This window comes from Rhinichthys klamathensis, unplaced genomic scaffold (assembly GCF_029890125.1).
Source record: "Rhinichthys klamathensis goyatoka isolate OS25496 unplaced genomic scaffold, OSU_Roscu_1.1 h1tg000168l_1, whole genome shotgun sequence".
NCBI classification, from domain to species: Eukaryota; Metazoa; Chordata; class Actinopteri; order Cypriniformes; family Leuciscidae; genus Rhinichthys; species Rhinichthys klamathensis.
Genome location: NW_026606699.1, coordinates 256,414 through 277,863, shown reverse-complemented (window position 1 = coordinate 277,863; position 21,450 = coordinate 256,414). Strand labels below are relative to the sequence as shown.

Here is a 21,450-nt window from a genome sequence, read left to right as displayed (position 1 = left end):
TCTATTATGAAACATCAGCAGATGAAACATCCATCCATCCATGTACAGGCAAAAAATAAAAAATCGATGGTGACACTATTGTAATGCAGCTGGAAAGTGTGTTCACAGTCAATCTGATCAAAGTTCGCTGTCCACTTTTATTCCCTGATGATTTATTTAGTTAATGAACAAAAAGAGAGAGAAACAGATTTAATTTGCACTTTATTCTGTAAGTGGCACAGGATAAATCAGAGGAAACAAACCACAAATTAAATCAGTTCAATGCCTTTGGACACTCACATTAACAGTCACTCACGCTCCAAAATGAACAAGCACATGCCTTGTAATTTTGTAAATAAGGCAAGCTTGTTTTTGCCACAAAAAAAAAAAAAAAGGTAATTCCGACTTTTTATCTCACAATTCTGACTTTTTTCTTGCAATTGTGAGTCTATCTCATGGGAGAAAAAAAGTCTGAATTGTGAGATAAAGAGTCGCACTTGTAAGAAAAAGTCAAAATTGTGAGATAAAAAGTCACAATTACTGTTTGAATTTTTTATTCCGTGGCAGAAACAAGCTTCCAGCCTAGAAATCACTGTTGACTTGAAAGAAAATGATGAGTTTGTCCTGGTGTTACTGATTTACAGGTGCACTGCATCTGCTCGGGGCTTTTCCCCATGCTTATACACACTGACGGTCACGGGAACCGTCTGCGAGCCGTGTTTATTGCGTACGAAGATGCTATAGTTGCCCGAGTCCTCCATGGTCACGTGGTTGATAGTGAGCGTGGAGGATTTATTCTCGTTTGTGATGTTATACTGGCCGCTGGAGACGATTTCTCTGTCGTTCTTTAGCCAGGACATTTCCGGCACTGGGTCGCCATCGGCAAAACACGTCAGACAGAGAGACTGAAGAGAAAGACAGAATGATTGTGTGAGCTGAAGTAAGAGTCAATGAAACACAGAAGGGATGGAGACGTACCTTCTCCTCCATTATGGCCACCACATCAGGAAGACCCTTTGTGACTTTGGCTCGATCTGTCAGAGATGGACAGTTATGATGAAGTGTGTAAACGCTTTACTAAAACACAAGACAAACCAATACTTACTTTTCTCAGCAAACTCCACTTGCCTGTGAATGAAGACGAAACCATACAGTTATATAGAGAATGAGTTTGCAGACTCACCTAAAGACCACTGAACGTTTATTAACGTAAGATTTCAACTCATTTTCCAAACTTTTAATAAATATAAAGAAAAAGATTTTGTATTTTTTAATAATCTTTGTATTCTTTTTGTAAATAAATTTAATACATTTTTGTAAATAGATTTAATTGTATATATATATATATATATATAAATTGCTATTACGTGTATATAATATTGTTACTTACATTACAAATTTCTTAAAAGAGAAAATATTTAGATTAAGTTTTGCAATGTCACAATTCCTTTTTAATTCAATGTTTTTTTGTAAATAATTATTATATTATACTATATTCACCTGAATACCACTTTTTAGTGAGAGATGTAAAGTAATATTATAACCTTACAATAAATAAAGAAAAAGATGTAATGATTCATTTTTTTTAAATAAGTGAAACCACTTTCATTTTAAACTATATACTTACATTACTAATAAAAAAAGTAGATAAAGTGTTTTGTAATATTCAATTAATTTTCAATCCAATTATTATTTTTTTGTAAAAAAGTGGTCAATTATATTTATTTTTGAATACATATATATCAAAAATAATATATTTATATTTTATTTAGGCCTATATTATATTTTATATAGAAAATTGGTGTCCTTAAAGGTCCTCATTTTTTAAATTAAATTTAATTAATCAATTTCCAAAAGATGATTTTTTTATTCCTCTTTTTAGTCAACTTTAGCATGGGTGTGTTCACTTATGCTAAGCACTGTATAATAACCCTGAACTGAGCTAACTGACAACTCTTTATATTTTTTCCTACAATTTTGGTAGAGAAATAAAAAAATATAAAGCCATAAAATGAATGTGCATAGCTGGTAAAAGCTGATTGGATCTTATTACTAATACACATACATATATACTATATTAGGAATAAGATCCAATCAGTTCTTACCACTTTATGCGCACATTTTACTGAAACATCACACTGTTCACAGAAATCACCATTCACTCTAATGGCACATTCTATAAAGTTCGTCTGAGTTAGCAACGGTAACCAAAGAGGGCGGAGCTTCAAATTCAGCTGATGAATATTCAAAAGCATCTTCACTTACTTTAGCCTCTGGTATTCCAGCAAAGCATCTGCAAAAGCTACAGAGAAGAAAGAGAGGTTTTAGGCTTCAGGCTTCATGGTCCTGCTCGACGCGCATGTTGTGTGGCTGTACCTTGTCCAGACAGATCCAGAGAGCGCTGGTGTGTTTCCTGGCCGTCGAACATCTCCAGGGTGTACTTCCCTTTATCGCTTTCACTGGGGCCAAATATCTCAATCCAAAGCTTCTGCATGCTGCTGCCAGCCCGGCTGCGCTCCTCTGCAATTCTCTTGTCTCTGTCAAACGATTAAAGGAACAAAAGGCATTGAATGTGGCCAGGGCCGTAGCTAGAGGATTCGGGGCCCCCTGAAAAAATATTGATGTGGGCCCCCACCACCCTCCACCAATATCATATACTGTACAATAGATGAACATGGAGGCCCACATATAACAGAAGATGGTGATGTTGTTGTAAAACCTTTATTTTAAAAGTTAAATGTTTATATAAAAATTACAACTAATAAAAACTAACAAAAAGCAAGAAATTTTTAAATAAAAATAAAAACCAATTATTAAAAAGTAATATTTTTTTCCCCCATCAGTCTGTTATAATTGATAAATCAAAAAGTAAACATTTAGAAATTGACAAGAATGCAGTCTAATTAAAAAAATAAAACCATTTATTGCCTTATTTTTTAATAAAGATAATATGGAACTGGTAATATTATTAAATAAAGCGAATACATTTATTCATCCAAGTGCAGTGTGTTGTATTCGTGTTTTCTCGATGTTTTAAATATCATCAGCCGGCAGGTCAGACGCATAATGCAATGCGTCGTGACTCGTGTAATTTTTTTAAAACTCTAGTTACAATAGTGTAAAAGGACAGGAATTTAGACCACGTAATCATTCGGTCGATTGTGGCGCGCACCGATAATAAAAAATGACTGTACACGGCAGACTGTAGACGGAAGTTTTCTAATTCCCAGCGAAATAACAATAACTTTAAGAACGTCTTGATCGAATGGGATACATACAACCACTCTCCTTGCCTCCCTCTCCGTCTTTTCCTGGCATTTCTGGTTCCCTGATTTCTGTTTTCTTTTCCCCGACATTTTTCAGTCAGTCAGTCTCCTGCTCTTCCACCAACTTCATCGTTAACTTCAGGCTGCCGCCTCAACTCTGATTGGTTCTGTTCACGAGCTGGGGTGGGACTTACAATTTTATTGGGTCCATCTGATGTTTGTCACTGACTCTGACTGAATAATTAATAAATACTTAAGGTCGGACTAAACCATTTTTATGGAGGTAAGAAAAGCAGATATTTGGAAAAATATTTACCCAAATTGCACGTTTTTGTGGTTTTCATTTAAATCTCAGGCATACAACTAATATAAATATTAGAATTATTCATACAACAGGGGCCTAAATAGTATAACTGCTGGATTTTGTGGGGCCCCCTGGGCAGCGGGGGCCCCTATAATTGTCACCACCTTTCACCCCACTAGCGACGGCCCTGAATGTGGCTGTAAATCCCTCATAAAAAATTATATGAGCCTGTGTTATTTTAGTATCATTGAGATATTATTATTTGCTATTTTGAAATAGTCTTTATCTTCATATTTTTTATTTTAATTTTAGTAATTTTGCTGTTTTTGTAATTTTTAGTGTCTGTATAATTTTTATTTCAGTTTTAGTTATTTTAGTATATCAAGTTTAAACTAACTAAAACTTATTTTTTTTTATCATTTATTTTATTTCAAGAAATAAAAATGTTAATTTTTATGGTTTTAGTACTAGGTAACTATAATAACCTTGAACTGAGCGAACTGACAACTTTTAATATTTTTTCCTACAATTTTGGTAGAGGACTAAAAAATATAAAGCCATAAAATGACTGTGCATTGCTCAGATTGATCAGTCGTTATTTTGTTTAGTATTTTTTATTATGTAGTAGAGCATGATTACGGCTAATCAATCTTTTTTTTCCTTTTTTTTTCAAATAGAGATCACGATTCTGAACAGACAACTAAACAAAATAACTTGTAATTGACTAGAGGTTCTGACAAAATGTTAATTGGCTATAGTCTATTTAAAAGAATATTTAATTTGAAAATCTTTTTTTTTTTACGATTCAATGACTCACTCATAAAGACTTCACTTGTTTACTGGATGAATCAGCATTTTTGAACAAATCTCTTGAATGAATGATTCAATGGTAAATCATTTTTTTTATCAGTCTCTTGTCGCCACCTACTGGTGCAACAACTGACACCATCTTTATTTGAAGCGTCAAGTTACTTTCAAAGTTGGTTTACTCTATTTTGATCGCTACAGTAGTCATCAGTGTTTATATCCGAAATATACACTTTTATCCCAGCACTTCTGTGATCATTTGAATTACTGTAACACAGAAATAATGAATCTGTGTGGTTGAAAAGACTGTTTCATGACAACTGCTCTCTCTGACTCAGCATCAGCGCCAACACAATCTGAATGTTCGCTGCGATGATCCTACTTGTCATTGTCAAAGGTTTAAGCTGAATCATTGTCATATCCGAATAAGATCGCGTGGGTTTTTGAATCGAGATTGCGATCTTTTAGCGATTAATCCTACAGTTTATGTAGCTCCGCCCCTTTTGCGCTCGTTGTGTTCTGTCTTCCGGTTTGCATTTATGAATGGACCGCTCATTTTGAAATCTTCCCTAGGGCCCTGTCCCAAATGGCGCACTTCATGCGGACTTTCGGTCTCGTGGACTTAAATTGCGCGTGCTCGCCGAGTCTACGAGTCCGTCTCATTTAGCATTTTAACGCTCTGAAGTGCTCAGCAGCGCCCCCTTTGTACCCTTGAAGCGGTCTTCCGCGAAGCCCGCATAGATGCAGGCTCCACGCACTTTAACTACCCAGAAATCCTTGCGAAAGGCCAATCAGAAGATGGATGGGAGGAGATTTCGCTCACGGACAATTGTTAACATGGCTGAGAAGAAAATATTTAATTGTAATTGACCTTTCGCTAAGCCCCGCCCTCCTTAGTTACTGTTGCTACGCCTGTCAAGCTTTTGCGCCTGGCACGTCTATTACAGTGTGTATGCACCGGTGTCAGACATTCCCAATGAGATAATTAGTAATTTTTGGCGAACATGTGAAATATCTGAGAGAGCAAGACAAAAGGGACTGCAGTATGCATTCGAGGGATATATCCACGACATAATAAGCAACCGATTAGAGAATAATTTAATAAAAATTTAAGCTAAAGCCTATAGTCGCAGCAGCAGCGCCTCATACGCTGACCATTCACATGGGAAACACACATTGAGCCCAGATTTTTGTCCCAAAAATACCTCTCAATGCGCCCTCGCGGACTCGTGCTAAGGGCCCTATAGGTCTGCACTACATGACGTCACCGAAGTGTGGACTCTGAGGAAGTCCACAAGTCCTGAGTGTGCCATTTGGGACAGGGCCCTACTGATATTTGTCATGATATATGCTTTAAACATTATAATACTCATGATAACTTTCGCTCTCTTCAAGTAAATCAACTTCACCAGCTAATTACTCTTCGAAAGCGATGCCAGAGAAATGTACGAAGCTACCGCTAAAAATGAAAGTTCAGACACAATATTCTAAAGATGGCTGCGTGCTTGATTCTCTGGGCATTATTAGGATCAGTTATTTGGCTTCATTTCAAGTACTAAAATATTTGGTAATGTGAAATCTGAAGCAGAACTCTTCCATATACATCCTTGACCGTATAAAAACTCACTTGAAGTGCCAGCTGGTCTGCATGCAGCTCAGGTAGTATTTGAGGGAGCAGTAGAGCTTGAAGCCCTGAGCAGTGGACTGGATCCGCACTGGACCAGCAGAGAGCGCTGTGACACACACACACACACACACACACACACACACACACACACACGCGACCGAGATTACATCACTAACTATGACTTTACATGAGCATGAGCCATAGACAGTAAAAGAAAGGCATGAGCGTCTGAAACATCATCACATGATCCACCTACCGCACTGTTTGCTGAGCTGCTGCACTAGACGCTCAAATTCTGAGGAAAACAAAAACAAAACATCATATTAGTATCATTTTGGCCGGCTATCACTTTAAAACAAGGCCCTATCCGTTAATGCAATGAGCAATACATTATTTATTCATCTTAGTTAACATTAGTTGATAAAAAAATACATCTGTTCATTGTTCATGTCAGCACAGGTCCATAAAATATAGAACTTTTGAATTTAATAATGTATAAGTAGATAATATTAACTGAGATAAATACGATTATTTTATTTTAATAATGTATTAGTAAATGTTGAAATTAATATTAACTAAGATGAATAAATTACTTAGAAGTATTTTTCCTTGTTAATTAAAGTTAGCAAATGGAACCTTATTTTAAAGCGTTGCTGATATTTTATTTACAAAACATTTTGACATTAAATCACCTCCACATAGAAGTATTATTCTACATTAGAATAGTTCAATCATCACAGTGATTTTACTACAGGTATGGAGTGAACCTAAAACCCCTTAAAAAATCACTGTAAACACTTATATAACACTTTAAATAAAAATAAAACACTCTATACTACATATATTTATAATTTTTATTTTCTAGAGTGCTTAAAATATATAATATATATATTTAAAATGTGTGTATATATATAAAAACTGTATATTACAATTATAATAATTAAAAATTCTTTCAGTAAGTATACACACACACGTTAAATATATATTAGAGATATTTTAAGCACTCTTTTTTATTTTAACATAAAAATCTTTTAGTAGGAAAACATTTTGAATGAATATATCTTTAATCCTACTTTGAAATCTTGATACTGTCTTACACACAATGGCGTGAGAATGAGGTGACAGACAGTAAAATGATGTTCTTCTCACCATCATCTATCAGCTCCAGGACACTGTCATCTTCTCCTCTGCTGTCGCTCACTACAGCCCTGTACACACCCAACTCTTTCCTCGTCACCTGAGCCATTATGACAAATAACACGGGTCAGTCTTATTCCAGGCTCAATTACGCACTAATAGCCCTTTAATCGGAAAGTGCCGGGAAGATTGGTGGAAGGAGCTCTCCTCTATCAGGCAATTAGACGCAGAGTTAAAGGAATGTTCCGGGTTCAGTACAGGTTAAGATTTATTGACAAAATTTGTGGCAGAACATTGATTACCACAGAAAATTATTTCAACTTTTTTTTTTTATTTATTATTTGTGTAAAAGCCAAAGCAACTCCATTAAGTTTTCAGTAAAAATCCATTTCTTTTGCAGATATAATCCTAATAATTCTAACATTATGCCACAAATTCTGTTGAACTTGAACCCATAACATTTTCCTTCATGTCCTGTCTCTGCTGTCATGGTGAATGTGATGGTACCTGCGGGACAGTGAAGGTGCTGACACCCGAGGGCTCGTACACGGCCTGAGAAAGCTCCACTCCATCCTTAAACCACTTCAGACGCGTGTCTTTGTTCACGTTAGTGACCTGCAGCCGGACACACACACACACAAGGGCTTGGCATATGGTTCAAATGGCGATGTATTGTCATCATAAGTGAATAAATATCATTACCTTGCACTTTATAATCATTTCACAATCAGAGGTTACTGTCCATGACAAAAACTCCTCGAAATGGGGACCTTGGAAACAAAACAGAGGGAAACATTTGATAGTCATAGTTTAACACACAACAAGTTTCCATTAGTTAACTTGAACTAACAATGAAAAATACTTCTAAAGCATGTAATAACCTGAACTAACATTTATTAAAACATGTTTACCAGTTTTATCTGATAACATTAGTTAATGCACTGTGAACTAACATGATCAAACAATGAACAATTATATTTTTACTAACTAACTTTAATAAATGCTTATAAATATTGTGTGTTGTTATTTTAAGTTAGCTAATGCATTGTTAACAAAGGAGACCTTGCTGTAAAGTGTTTATATTGTAAAGTCCCCGTAGCATGAGAGCTTCTCGTATGTCTTTGTTGTGTATATCATTTGACATGGTTTCTCTGCGCATCTGTTATTGGTCTCTAGATCTGTTCTGTCGACTCACCCGACTTTCTCTTCCAGTTTCGTCTGTTGGCCTCAGATTTAGCCAGTGTGTCCTGAAACTCTGACAAACAAACAATAAAACAGAAGAATTAATGTTAAATCTGGAGAAATAATTCAGCATGACCTTCGGCCTGTCGCCAGATAGATCAGAAAAAAATGACTCTGAATTTGAGTTTTGTTGCATCATTTAGTGGTGACTGAAAAATGACAATGAACTTCATTTAAAAAAAAAAAAAGAAATGTACCTTTCTTTGAATGAAAATTATGAAAAACTTGGTTATTCTCAATTGTAAAATGTTTGGTGTCGGGAACAACAATTGTTTGTTCTAATTAAAAATTACAAATTGTAAAAAACAATTATAATAATTCTTAGGAAGAAGTGCTAACTAGATCTTGATTGATAATGTTTTTTATACATTTATTATAAAGAGAAATCTGTGTGGTGGAAAAGCCCCAAATAAATACATTCTGGCCATTTTTAATGCTTAAAACTAATAAAGATATAAAACATTTCTATATTCATTAAATAATTCTGAAAAACTGTATCATGGTTTCCACAAAAATATGTTTTCAACATTGGTAATAATCAGAAATGTTTCTTGAGCAGCAAATCATCATATTAGAATGATTTCTGAAGGATCATGTGACACTGAAGACTGGAGTAATGATGCTGAAAATTCAGCTTTGCATTATATATGACAATATGAATTTTGAAATGTAATATTTCACAGTTTTAACTGTATTTTTGATCAAATAAATGCAGATTTGGTGAGCAGAAGAGACTCTAAACTTTTGAAAATAAAAGTATATAAAATGAATATATAAATATACATAGGCTACCATTCAAAATGTTCAACAATACAGTAAAAACAGTAATACTGTGAAATATAACTACAATTTTAAATAACTGTTTTTTATGTGAATATATTTTAAAATGTAAAATATTCCTGTGAACTTTCAGCATCATTACTCCAGTCTTCAGTGTCACATGATCCTTTAGAAATCATTATGATATGCTCAAGAAATTATTATCAGTGTTGAAAACTGTGTTAAAAAAAAATCCACTGCTTTCTATTCTACAATATATTTGTTTAATCAAATACCTTTTCCCCTGCGGAACAGCTTTGTAGTTTAATGTTATAAAGTAACATTGGAAACATACTCTTATCCACTAACACCAGTGTGAACTGGTTCTTGGCCCGTCCGTCTTTGAGCTGCGCGGTGTACGAGCCCTCGTCTTCTTTTGAGATTTGATCAAACCAGATCTCCAGCAGACCTTGTGCCTTGTCAAAGTTAATCTTACGGGCCTGCAGGACACACACACACACACACAGCTCTTTAGAAGTCATTGAGCTAGTCACCGATGTAAGACGAATGACATGCAGATGACTGTTAAGGATCTGAGGAGACGGTAGCGGTTACTGGTGTGCTGGAGATCTCTGTGTCGTTGAGGATGAGCCGAAGCACCGCAGCGCTGCTGAGATCTTCTGTCTGGAGCCACAGACGAACTCTTCCCTGCTCCGACACGTCCACCTGCCAGCCTTCAGACCTCAGAGCGATCACTGACAGATGGAGAAGACACTGCTTTATGTGCATACACAGATTTAAAACAATAGTTCACGCAAAATCATCCACAATTTCAGTCTGTCACACAAAGCCATCATTCCCATTCACTTTTAATATGGAAACGATCTCTTTAAGGTGCCTATAAACTATAGATCTTTCTGAAGCATTGCGAATGAAGTCTGATGACTGAGTCTTCCTACACTCTCAAACTAAGGTCCTGTTTACAGTATCAAAGGGTTAGTTCACCCCAATATGTAAATTCTGTCAGTAATTACTCGCCCTCATGTTGTTCCAACCCCGTAAGACTTTCGTTCAACTTCGGAACACAAATTAAAGGTTCTCTAAGCCAGTGGTTCCCAAACCTGTCCTGGCGACCCACCAACACTGCACGTTTTCTTTGTCTCCCTAATCAAACACACCTGATTCAACTCATCAGCTCATTATCACATGTGATAATGAGCTAATGAGTTGAATCAGGTGTGTTTGATTAGGGAGACAAAGAAAACGTGCAGTGTTGGTGGGTCGCCAGGACAGGTTTGGGAACCACTGCTCTAAGCGATCCTGGGTGACGTCACTTCTTGTTGACGTTCGAACTATTGTCAAACAAAACGGAGGCTAGCTAGAGCCTCCCTCCTCCTCATCCGCACACTAACCCCCCAAACCACACCCCCAAACCCGTCTTGTCGGTCATTGGCTGGAACAGTTTGTTATGTTTCGTGGAGCGGGTAAGCCCAGTTTGTTTTTGTTGCTGTTTGTGGAGCCTGGGCTGTCTGCAGAGACCGCAGTTCTTTACAGTGTGTTCAGGGGACAGGCAGCCAGCGGATAGCGAGGAGATGTTTGCTGTATGTGACAAAAAAAGTTTTGGCCTAAAAAACGCGTGACATCGCTTAGAGCACCTTTAAGATATTTTTGATTAAATCTGAGAGCTGGATCACTCCTCCATAGGCTTCTTAAGGGATCGAAACTGGCCGGCCCAGATAAGTTAAAGACATCGTTAAAAATAGTCCGAGTGACTACAGTGGCTCAATCTTAAGTTTATCAAGCGGCGAGAATACTTTTTGTGCGCAAAAAACAAACAAAAATAACGACTTTATTCAACTATTCATTTCCTTCTCTGTGGGCCTTGAGATTTCACGTAGTGAAACAGCGCAGCGCTTCTGTGTTGTACGTCAGACACATTACACACATGAGCAGGGCTAGACTGGGACAAAAAATCGGCCCGGGCATTTTGGCCCAGACTGGCCCACTATATAACACAACCGAACTTTGCACGCCCTTGAATATGTATACCAACTCCTATTAAAACCACTAATGCCATAAGTGAATAGGAGTGAGTAAGAGTTAACCGATGAAAATAACTACTAAGTTGAACTATATTCCACAGTGATGAATCCTAAAGAAAGCTATAAGCTGGGATAGCAATACCGGTTTTTCCCATAGGATTTTGGGAAATCTGTGGTGAGTGCACCTCTGTCCCTCTAGGGGGGTTCGGGGGCATGCTCCCCCGTAAGAAAATTTTGTGCTTTTTAATGTTAAATTCATCAATCTGGTGCACTTTGAGAGTTAAAAATAAAGAGCTCCAACCCATATTCAGTGTGCAAATTGAACAAAGAAAAACTCAAAACTCTTTTAGTTGTGATATAGTGTCTGTCTACATTACACTACTACATAATAATAGTTATAATATTAATCCCATGACAGTAATAGCCATATGTTGTAAAACAAAAGCACTGAAAAATAAAAGCAACTTTCATAATTAGTTTCGTACTAATTTCTATACAGAGATAAGCACATGATCTTTTATTTTGACGGAAACGGCATCGAGCTTTTATTTTGAAGAAAAATATGGTTTACAAACTCATTACTCATTATTGTCTCATTACAATTCTAATCAAATGCTGCACTAAAATTAAACTGAGAGGGGTTATAGCATTGTTGTCCTACTGTTAGTTGAACTGCTTCTATTGTTCTCATTTGTAAGTCGCTTTGGATAAAAGCGTCAGCTAAATGAATAAATGTAAATGTAATGTAAATGCGTAATCGTCAAATATGCAGATGTGTAAATAATGCGTAACTGGGTAGTGGGTTCCTACATAGCCTAATGGTGTGTTCACACCGAACGCGAATTTAATTATTTGGGCGAGTAGATTACATACAAAGTCAATGCAAAGACGCGAATAGACGCATCATTCGCGCCGGGCGTTGCGAATGACGCGAATTGGGCGACGCGTTTGCCGCAAATGTCTTCCGCGCAAGTTGAAAAATTTGAACTCGAACGAATGTTCAGCGTCTAACTAAACGCGATAGACGCGTATTTGACGCTCTATTCGCGTTCGGTGTGAACACACCATAAGTGTTGTTGTGACAGTAGCCTAGTTCTGCTTACCACTGTTACCACAGTTCTCTGCACTCACTCATCTCTCTCCTTATCCTCCTCACTATCCTCATCAGACACTTGAAGGGCCTTTGAAGTTTCTTTTTTCACGCTATTTCTCTGCACATTCCTTGCGTTTCTTCTCCATCGCTCTGACTATTTTGACAGATACACACTGACACTGCTCCCTCACTCAGAGCTCAAAGGGGGAGGAGTTTAAAGATGTGATTGGACCAGCCCAGTGTCAATCAAGAAAATAACCAATGGGCTGCTGATTTATGCGTTTCATCATGCGCCGGTCTGTGAGAAAAAGAAAAACCTACGCTGACTTTTTTGTCCAAAGCATTACACCGGCACAAAGATCCCAGAGCCGCCAATTAAACAAAACTAAACGCAATGGGCCGCCGATATACGAGTTTTATGGGCCGTTCAGACAAAAAAAAAAAAAGAAGTATGAGATGTATCGGCCCACAAAGCACGTCGGCCCACCGGGCAAATGCCTGGTATGCCCGATGGCCAGTCCAGCCCTGCACATGACCAGCGTCGGCCAATAGTGAGCCTACGTGCAACACAGAAGCGCTGCGCTGTTACACTACGTGAAATCTCGAGGACCACAGAGAAGGAAATGAATAGTTGAATAAAGTTGTTATTTTTGTTTGTTTTTTGCGCACTAAAAGTATTCTCGTCGCTTGATAAACTTAAGATTGAGCCACTGTAGTCACTCAGACTATTTTAACGATGTCTTTCATAACTTTTCTGGGCCGGCCAGTTTCGATCCCTTAAGAAGCCTATGGAGAAGTGATCCAGCTCTCAGATTTAATCAAAAATATCTTAATGTGTGTTCTGAAGGTGAACGAAAGTCTTACGGGGTTGGAACAACATGAGGGTGAGTAATTACTGACATAATTTACATTTTGGGGTGAACTAACCCTTTAAGGTGCTTTTTGGTCGATCGTATCACAAGTAGATGGAGACACATTCCCCCGTTTACACCTGGTGTTTTAATCCGTCTCTTTTGTCCACTTTCAAACACTTCTGTCCTGATTTCTTCAAGGGAGGGTCTATGAGCGGGTAAGTGTATGGGCTTTTCAGATCTTTCAACCAAATGATCCAATCGACCAATATGCATCTTAATACCAGGTGTAATACCAGGCTTATACTGTATATATATACACAAGTTTCTATATACGTAATCATTACGATCACAACTTATAATAACTGCATATGGACATTACTTGGACACATTCACCTCTGATAACAAATCACTCTAAATTGTAATGAAGAAACATTTTCTGTAAAGCTGCTTTGAAACGCTATGTATTGTGAAAAGCGCTTTACAAATAAATGTCAATTGAATTGAATTGAATAAATCATATTAGAATGATTTCTGAAGGGTCGTGTGACACTGAAGACTGGAGTAATGATGCTGAAAATCCAGCTTTGATCACAGAAATAAATTACACTTGAAAACATAATACAATAGAAAAGAGTTATTTTAAATTGTAATAATATTTGACAATTTTACGTTATCTTTGATCAAATAGACGAAGCCTCGGTGAGCAGAAAAGACTTCGTTCAAAACACACCCTAAACTTTGAACGCTAGTGTTTACTGTTTAGATTATCTGAACATTTACGCAGTTTCTGAAGTGCATTTGATTCACTTACACGGGTTTCTGACATGCCAGCTGAGTTCTGTCAGTCGCTCCAGATCTGAGAGAGAAAACGCCACAATTGCAAAGTCAAGTTCAATCATACTATCAAGACAAAGATACCGGCTGCTGTCAGAATGATCAGACATCTTTGCAAATGAGATTTCAAGTTTAAAGATTATGTTTGTCATGCAGTTGATATCTAACACAAACACAGAGGGTTAAAATACACACATCTTGTACAACATGGTTTAGGGCGAAGGGGCTTGACAAAACATTAATCAACGGCCGAATGATGATAAAGTACGAGGTCACGCTAAGAAAAGACGAGTTATGCATCAAGTTTTCATGCTGAACAGATGCACAAGGTCTTATGCCACCGTGTTCAGGTAATGCATTATGCCGGGATAGAAATGAATATCTACCCTGAGCGGTGAAGGTAAAGCTAGAGGAGACGTCAGGGTTTCTGCTCAGCTCCACTGTGTAAAGGCCCAGATCCGGCTCTGAGGCGTCCGTGAAGGTAAGAACAGACCTGGGAGACATGCATGACCAACATCTGAATCACCTTTATAGACTATTTAAAGGTACAGTTTACCAAATCATCACCAGCATTTACCCAAACCCCACACTGTAGGAATTTATTTCTTCTGTGACAGAAGATTGGAAGTAATCATATGGCTTCAGAAGACTGGGAATATTCAGCACAACACATGTGAACTACCTTTATGGGACATTTTATAACAATTTTTGGTCCACATTTACTTTCATTATATGGTAAAGAATGACCAGGATGTTCTTTAAAGATTCAGATTTTCTTTTCCTTAGGAGAAAGAAACTCTCACGAGGTTGAGTAAATGTCGGCAATTCTTGTTTTTTGAGCGACAATTCCTTTAAGAATGTTTAAGGTGTATTACACGCACACGCTCACACACACACACACACACACACACTCTTTCAGTCTCTTATGCTCACAAAGGCTGCATTTATTTGATCAAATATACAGTAAAAACAGTAATATTGTGATTTATTATTGCAATTTAAAAAATACTTTTTTTCTATTTGAATATTTTTTAAAATGTAATTTATTCCTGTGATGGCAAAGCTGAATTTTCATCCTTTAGAAATCATTCTAATATGCAAATGTTGCACAATATTACTGTAGTTTTGGTCAAATAAATTAAGCCTTGGTGCGCATAAGAGACTTCTTTCAAACAAATCATATATATATATATATATATAAAACAGCATATATTAAGATAATTAATATACATGTTAAATATCTTAATATTTGCTGTTTTATATTTATAAGTTAATAGTTTAATATTGTAGCATCAGTTTTTGATTACTTCATGGGACGAGTATCATTTGCTCATAAAAGAATAAAAATTTGGAGTCTGTCTTTTTTGTTTAATCATGGTTTATATGTTGGTTGGTTTGATTCACAGTTTTTTCAAACTGTTGGAATTGCCAATGGCAAAAATAAATGAGAGACAAACTTCCAGAACCAAAGCTACTGAAAAAAGTGTCACTGTTGTGCTCATATTATGACATATTGGCAAAAGACCTGTTGTTTTTGTTCTCCAGGCGGGCTCGTCCAGCATCAATAGCTTGTCCATAGTTCTTATTCCACTTAAAGACGTCTCCATCAGCCACATCAGCAGCTTCAAAGCTCAGGAAGATGAAGCCGTCATTATCAACTCCCATCTCAATCTCTTTGGTTCCTGGTGGCAATGGCAAACGTGGGATAGAGTTAAATGCAACTCAGTGTAAAGTGAGAATGAAATCATTCTGTAGATTTCCAGGGATCTGACCTGCTTTAGTCTGTGCTTTGACTGGCTCAGACGGCACAGAAGACATGCCGACTCCAGCGTCATTCACAGCAGACACACGGAGACGGTACATCTGACCTGCTTTCAGACCTGAAACCTGATCAACAACCATCCGAAAACAAGTCACTCCACTTTCAAAGCTTTCTGGGACTAGATGCAAAAAAACCCAAACTATTCTGAATTGCATTGAGATGCATTTTATTGCAAGACACTGCAGGTACATGTTTTTCACGCACTGGTGAATTTTAAGATTTTAAGCTATTTTGCATCCATAACATGTTTTCTTTCAGACTAGTGGAACAAAAAACGTCTAAAATACACTTTTAAGTGTTTATTGCATTTTATCTATTTGGATCTGTAGATTTAAGATATAATACAAATCTTTAAAGGCATTGAGTTTGTCAGAAATCTCCACTTCAGCAGCTTTACATACACCTAATGTTACTGTTTTATTCCTATCTATATTCTGAAGGGTTTTACAGAAGGATTGCTTTATATATCAATGATTTATATATCAATTTATTCCTAAAAATATGGTGAAAAATGCATATTTTTCTGGCTGTTGACAGTATTTTCTGATTTATGGAGTGATAAACAGAGATACCCAACAATACAGGGTTATTATCATTAATTAAAACTAAAACTATTAAACACATTTCTGTTAAATAAAATATTAGTTACAAGAATTTAACTACATGAAAATAAGAAATGTTGCTTTGGCAATAAGATGAAATAAGTTTAATTTGAAGCACTACAAATATTAACTGGAAATAAATAAAAAAATACTAAAACTGAAATAAAAATAAATTAAACCTAATTAGCAATATTTTTTTTTTTAAAAGTAATGAAATGACAAAAGGACAAAATGATTAAAAATTAAACCAAAATTTCCATTAAAAAAAGCTAATTCAAAATAAAACCATGACAAAACTTTATTAACACTGATACAAAATCCCCTCTGTAAAAACCTTTAATATCTTTAAACATGACATTTCATAAAACTTGTAATAAAAACAATTGTTTTAATGATTAATGTAAGGAGTGATATCTAATAGTTATTTTTTAGTTATTAGTTGTTTTTTTCCACCCTATTCTGATGCACAAATGTAATTTGAATATGAAATTAAGAATTAGATTGCACTTCAGTTTAAACTCTTAAATTCTGAATATTACCCAAAGTACTGCAAGAAGAGAAACTAAACAGACCTTTAAGTGAGTTTCTGTCACCGCCTCGCTTGTCACAGGGGTCCAATCCTCAGACTCCGCCCCCTCACTGATGTCCACTATATACCCACTGATCTCTGATTGGCCCTTGTACAGAGGCTCCGCCCACAGCAGCACCAGAGAGTTGCACCTCACTTCTCTAAATTCCAGATCATATGGACGACCTGCGAGAAATTAATGAAGAACATCAACACATTCATTCAGTTTTTTCATCATCACTCTGTCCATTCACAACTCATTTTAATTGTGATCAATGTTTGAAAACTGAAGAAATTACACACTTCAGCTTTTAAATTCTAGATGCATTCATTTCTCTTATATTCACACCACTTTATATGAGCTGTGTTTATCCTCTTGAACACATTAGACACAATAAAACAAAAGAAATAAATCACCTCACAACATGCCAAGGCATACAACTGATAAACAAAGGAAAAATGTAGTATGTGCCGTCTCCACTCTTTCTTTTTAAATGAATGTGCTGTAAGTGAAATAACCCTCAGAAATGGCAAACAAGTGAACCAGTACAATGGAAGAAAAACTGCTTTTATAGATTGTTGAATTCTGTATCACTGTGCCAAAGAGACGCACTCTAGTAAAACACACTATAGAAATGAAATCATTATGAAATATAAAGAACTGAAACACAAAGATTTATGATATAAAAGAAAAGCCATGTGCCAGATGGGATATATGGTAGTTCAGTGAAGCTTCTAAAACAAGATTGCAACTCAAATCACATTTACTGTTTCTTATGATTAAAAAGTGTAACAAATAAATTATGCATTAAATAAATAAAAACTTATTATGCAATAAATATAAATGTGAAATAAATGTAATTTGGTAATATAACCTTATTCCTTTGCAAGAACCGCACAGTTTACGTTGATGAAATTAGAAAAGTTTCCAAAATATCCAACCATTCTTTCTTCATCAAAATTGCAACAAGAACAGTTTTTAAAGTGCCCCATTATGCTTTTTTCGGATATTGCCTTTCATGCAGTGTGTAATAAAGCTGTTTGTGAATGTAAAAAGCTAAGCTTTAAAGATCAAATGGATGACAAATAAAGTTATTGATTCCTAAAAGAAAGAATCGATTCTAAACTGCAGAAACGAGTTGTCAATAATTCCAGTCTCTTTTCCTGTAACATACTATGAAACAATGTATCAAATTTGCATAATGCCACCCTGTGCTCTTCATTGGCTGCCCGTGAGCGAGGTCTACTTTGCCCCGCCCACAAACACTGTAGTTGTAGCTGAGACTGGAAGAGTTTGGTTCATGTTTTCGACATGTTGAGACGCTGTTTTTAGCGCTGCGAATCCACTTTACTGCACTTCAAAAGGATGACGACTCACACTGGAATTGATACGGAAAAAAAATGATGCCTTTGTTATTATATGTATCAGTAGCTATGTTTCCATCCACACGTTTTTATTCGAATTAAGTGATATCGAATGAAAAATGCCTTATGGAAACAGTAAAATTCGATTGAATTTTATGAATATCGACTCAAATGAAATACGTTCGGTCTCATCGGATTTTATCTTGATCGACATACGGCTTATGCGATAAACGCTGATGGAAAAGTTATTTGCCGAATAAATAATTAATTGCGATTAAGTTTTAGGTCCTTTTATGGTTGCAACACGCCACAAAACACAGAAGAAGAAGATTTCCGCTCTGTTTGCGCACACATGGCGGGTGTGTCAACAAAGACAGATGTAAGTGGACAAAGCAAAAAAATGCTTCAACTAAAGGGTTTCCGTGAAGTGTCTCTGAACCACGATCTCCCAGAACTGACGGAGCGCTGTCTTTCCCACACCACAGGCCGCCTCCGTTGTTGTCGGGCGTTTACGTGCATCTGCATCATCATAGCAATGTGTTGATAGAGTCGTTGTTTTCTTATTATAGCTTGTTACATGGCTTGGTTGAATTCTAATGTAGAATGCGGTCTGTTATTTCTTGATAACACACCATTGCTAAGTATAACACACCGTTGCCATGAAAAACAGAGCGTTGCCATGGACGCAGTTCAGAGACGGAACGGACTATTTTCTTTAGCGGAAGCAATACAATCGTTTTTAAATCAATAAACTCCTTTTTAAATCAATATTTTGTGTCAAATTATTGATTTATTTGGTAGGTAGCCATGTAATAAGCGGGATAATGTATAGCGAGGCAGTTGTTATAGCGAATCCAACCCCTTCAGGCTAATGGTGTGTTCACACCGAACGCGAATTTAATATTTGCGCGAGTAGATTACATACAAAGTCAATGCAAAGACGCGAATAGACGCATCATTCGCACCGGGCGTTGCGAATGACGCGAATTGGGCGACGCGTTTGCCGCGAATGTCTTCCGCGCAAGTTGAAAAATTTGAACTCGATCGAATGTTCAAAGTCTAACTAGACACGATAGACGCGTATTTGACGCTCTATTCGCGTTCGGTGTGAACACACCATAACAACCGCCTCGCTATACATTATCCCTTACATATGTCGCTATCAGTTGGCACATAAGCACTATTAGGCTACAACTTGTGCAATATTGATCATTTGTTGGTAGATGGCGCGATCCATTTTGTCTAGAAAAACTTTGTTCGCAAATGTTTGCTTGATTGTTGTGCGATTCAGTGCGAAAATGAATGGAAACATCTTAAAATGTCTCAAATCAATTCAATATACCAATTTGATCGCAAAACAGCATGTGACGTCATTACGCACAGGTTTTTATTCGCTTTAAAGCTGTTGGATGGAAACACACTTTCACCAGCTTTATTCGCATGAGTTTTTTTTACCGAACTTCAGATAATTCGATTGACAAGTGGATGGAAACTTGGCTACTGTGTATCAAGTGCTGAGAAAGATCCGGAGCTGAAATTCAAATATGGTAACAGGCGTTTGGTTTCAGACATGCGCTGTAAGTGGTCGACCAATCACAGCAGACTAGGCCGGTCGACCAATCACAGCAGAGGAGGATCTCAGGAAAGGAGGGGTTTAGAGAGACAATCTTCAAATTAACTTTTTTCAGACTCTTTGAGAAATAAGGTGATGTGAAATGTATATTATGAGAAAAATTAAAGTGTTTTTTGACCTTGGATGCTGTAAACCTTTTGTTAGAGACTCCAAAACAAAATTAGGAACCTTTAAAATTGCATAATAGGGACACTTCTAAAAAAGTATGAAACCAGAAAAAAAAAAAAAACAGACATGAGAAACAGATCGACAGGAGAGTAACACAATTATAGATCAACTAAAGTATTACATAAAACAGAGTGAAATATATAAATATGGAAGACAACAAGGACAGTGTAAAATATGTATAATACCATCTGCTTACTTATGCATAATAGCATTAATACAAAGGGTAATGTATATTTTGTTCACAAAAGATTAGTCAAGATTGGAAATTCGGAACTGTAGAACTTTTAATGGTATCTGTGTTTGAAAAAAAAAAAAACCCATGTAAAATCCGTTATATAATTCCCATTCATAACTGTGCATGATCTTACCAGCCTCAGGCATTGTCCAGCGGTCACATAGAAACAGTTCGCTGGGTTCAGAAGGGTTGCCCAGGCCAATAATGTTGGTCGCGAAGGCACGAAACTGGTAAAAATTCCCTTCCTCAAGGCCTGTCACCTAAAAACAAAACAGACAAATAATGGAAACAATGGATGTTGCAGAAAGAACCCTAAAAGAGAAACCTAAAATAGAAGACAGAACAATTCCAAAGCACAAACAAAAAATCAAAAACATCTGAGAGGACGACATGCTAAATAATGTCAGCAACATGCTACTTCATGCAGGGAATGTGCTAAAACAAGTTAGTAACATGGTAAATCATATTAGCAATGTTTTAAAACATGTTATCAACATGCTAAAAGAATGTTACATCATGTAAACAAAATGCTAATTATATTATCAATGTGTTAAAACATGCTAGCAACATGTAAAATCATGCTAGCAACATGCTAATTCATGCTAGCAATATCTTTAAACACACTAAACAAATCATGCTAGCAACATATGCTAATTTATGTTAGGAGTGTTAGAACATGCTAAATCATGCTAGCAACATGTTAAAACATGCTAAGAGAATGGTACATCATATTAACAACATGCTAATTCATACTAGAAATGTGTTCAAAATGTTAAATCATGCTATAAACTTGCTAAAGCATGTTAAAAATACTAGCAAGGTGTTAAAACATGCCAGCAAAATATTAAAACGTACTAGAAACATGTTAGCAACTGGTAAGGCATGCTAGTAACATGTTAATTCATGCTAGCAACATGCTAAAAAATGCTTGCAACATGCTAATTAATGCTAATAATGTACAGACAATGATGCTAGACACATTAAGATTTTCAACAAAATTTCAGATAAGGCTTTGTCAAAGCCAACATAAAATTTTGTCCCGACCAGCTTTACTTTCTAGTGTTGATTCATATTTTTAATTCGTTTTTATTCGTATATGTTCAGTTTTCATAA

General features: G+C 36.3%; 1 protein-coding gene across 1 annotated transcript in view; it reads right to left on the bottom strand.

Moving 5' to 3' along the window:
• Positions 1-544: 544 nt before the first annotated feature.
• myom3 (myomesin 3) overlaps positions 545-21,450 on the bottom strand; it is an 83,298-nt gene continuing 62,392 nt past the window's right edge. The window contains exons 19-37 of the mRNA XM_056259408.1: positions 20,471-20,597; positions 16,941-17,122; positions 15,717-15,831; positions 15,470-15,626; positions 14,331-14,437; positions 13,922-13,966; positions 9,737-9,876; positions 9,477-9,621; positions 8,316-8,375; positions 7,823-7,890; positions 7,628-7,735; positions 7,133-7,220; positions 6,240-6,278; positions 5,984-6,089; positions 2,356-2,516; positions 2,245-2,281; positions 1,085-1,107; positions 958-1,013; positions 545-884 (exon numbers count right to left, since the gene is read on the bottom strand). Coding sequence (XP_056115383.1) covers positions 618-884; positions 958-1,013; positions 1,085-1,107; positions 2,245-2,281; positions 2,356-2,516; positions 5,984-6,089; positions 6,240-6,278; positions 7,133-7,220; positions 7,628-7,735; positions 7,823-7,890; positions 8,316-8,375; positions 9,477-9,621; positions 9,737-9,876; positions 13,922-13,966; positions 14,331-14,437; positions 15,470-15,626; positions 15,717-15,831; positions 16,941-17,122; positions 20,471-20,597 — 2,031 coding nt within the window. The 3' untranslated portion in view covers positions 545-617. The remainder of the gene's footprint in view (positions 885-957; positions 1,014-1,084; positions 1,108-2,244; positions 2,282-2,355; positions 2,517-5,983; positions 6,090-6,239; positions 6,279-7,132; positions 7,221-7,627; positions 7,736-7,822; positions 7,891-8,315; positions 8,376-9,476; positions 9,622-9,736; positions 9,877-13,921; positions 13,967-14,330; positions 14,438-15,469; positions 15,627-15,716; positions 15,832-16,940; positions 17,123-20,470; positions 20,598-21,450) is intronic.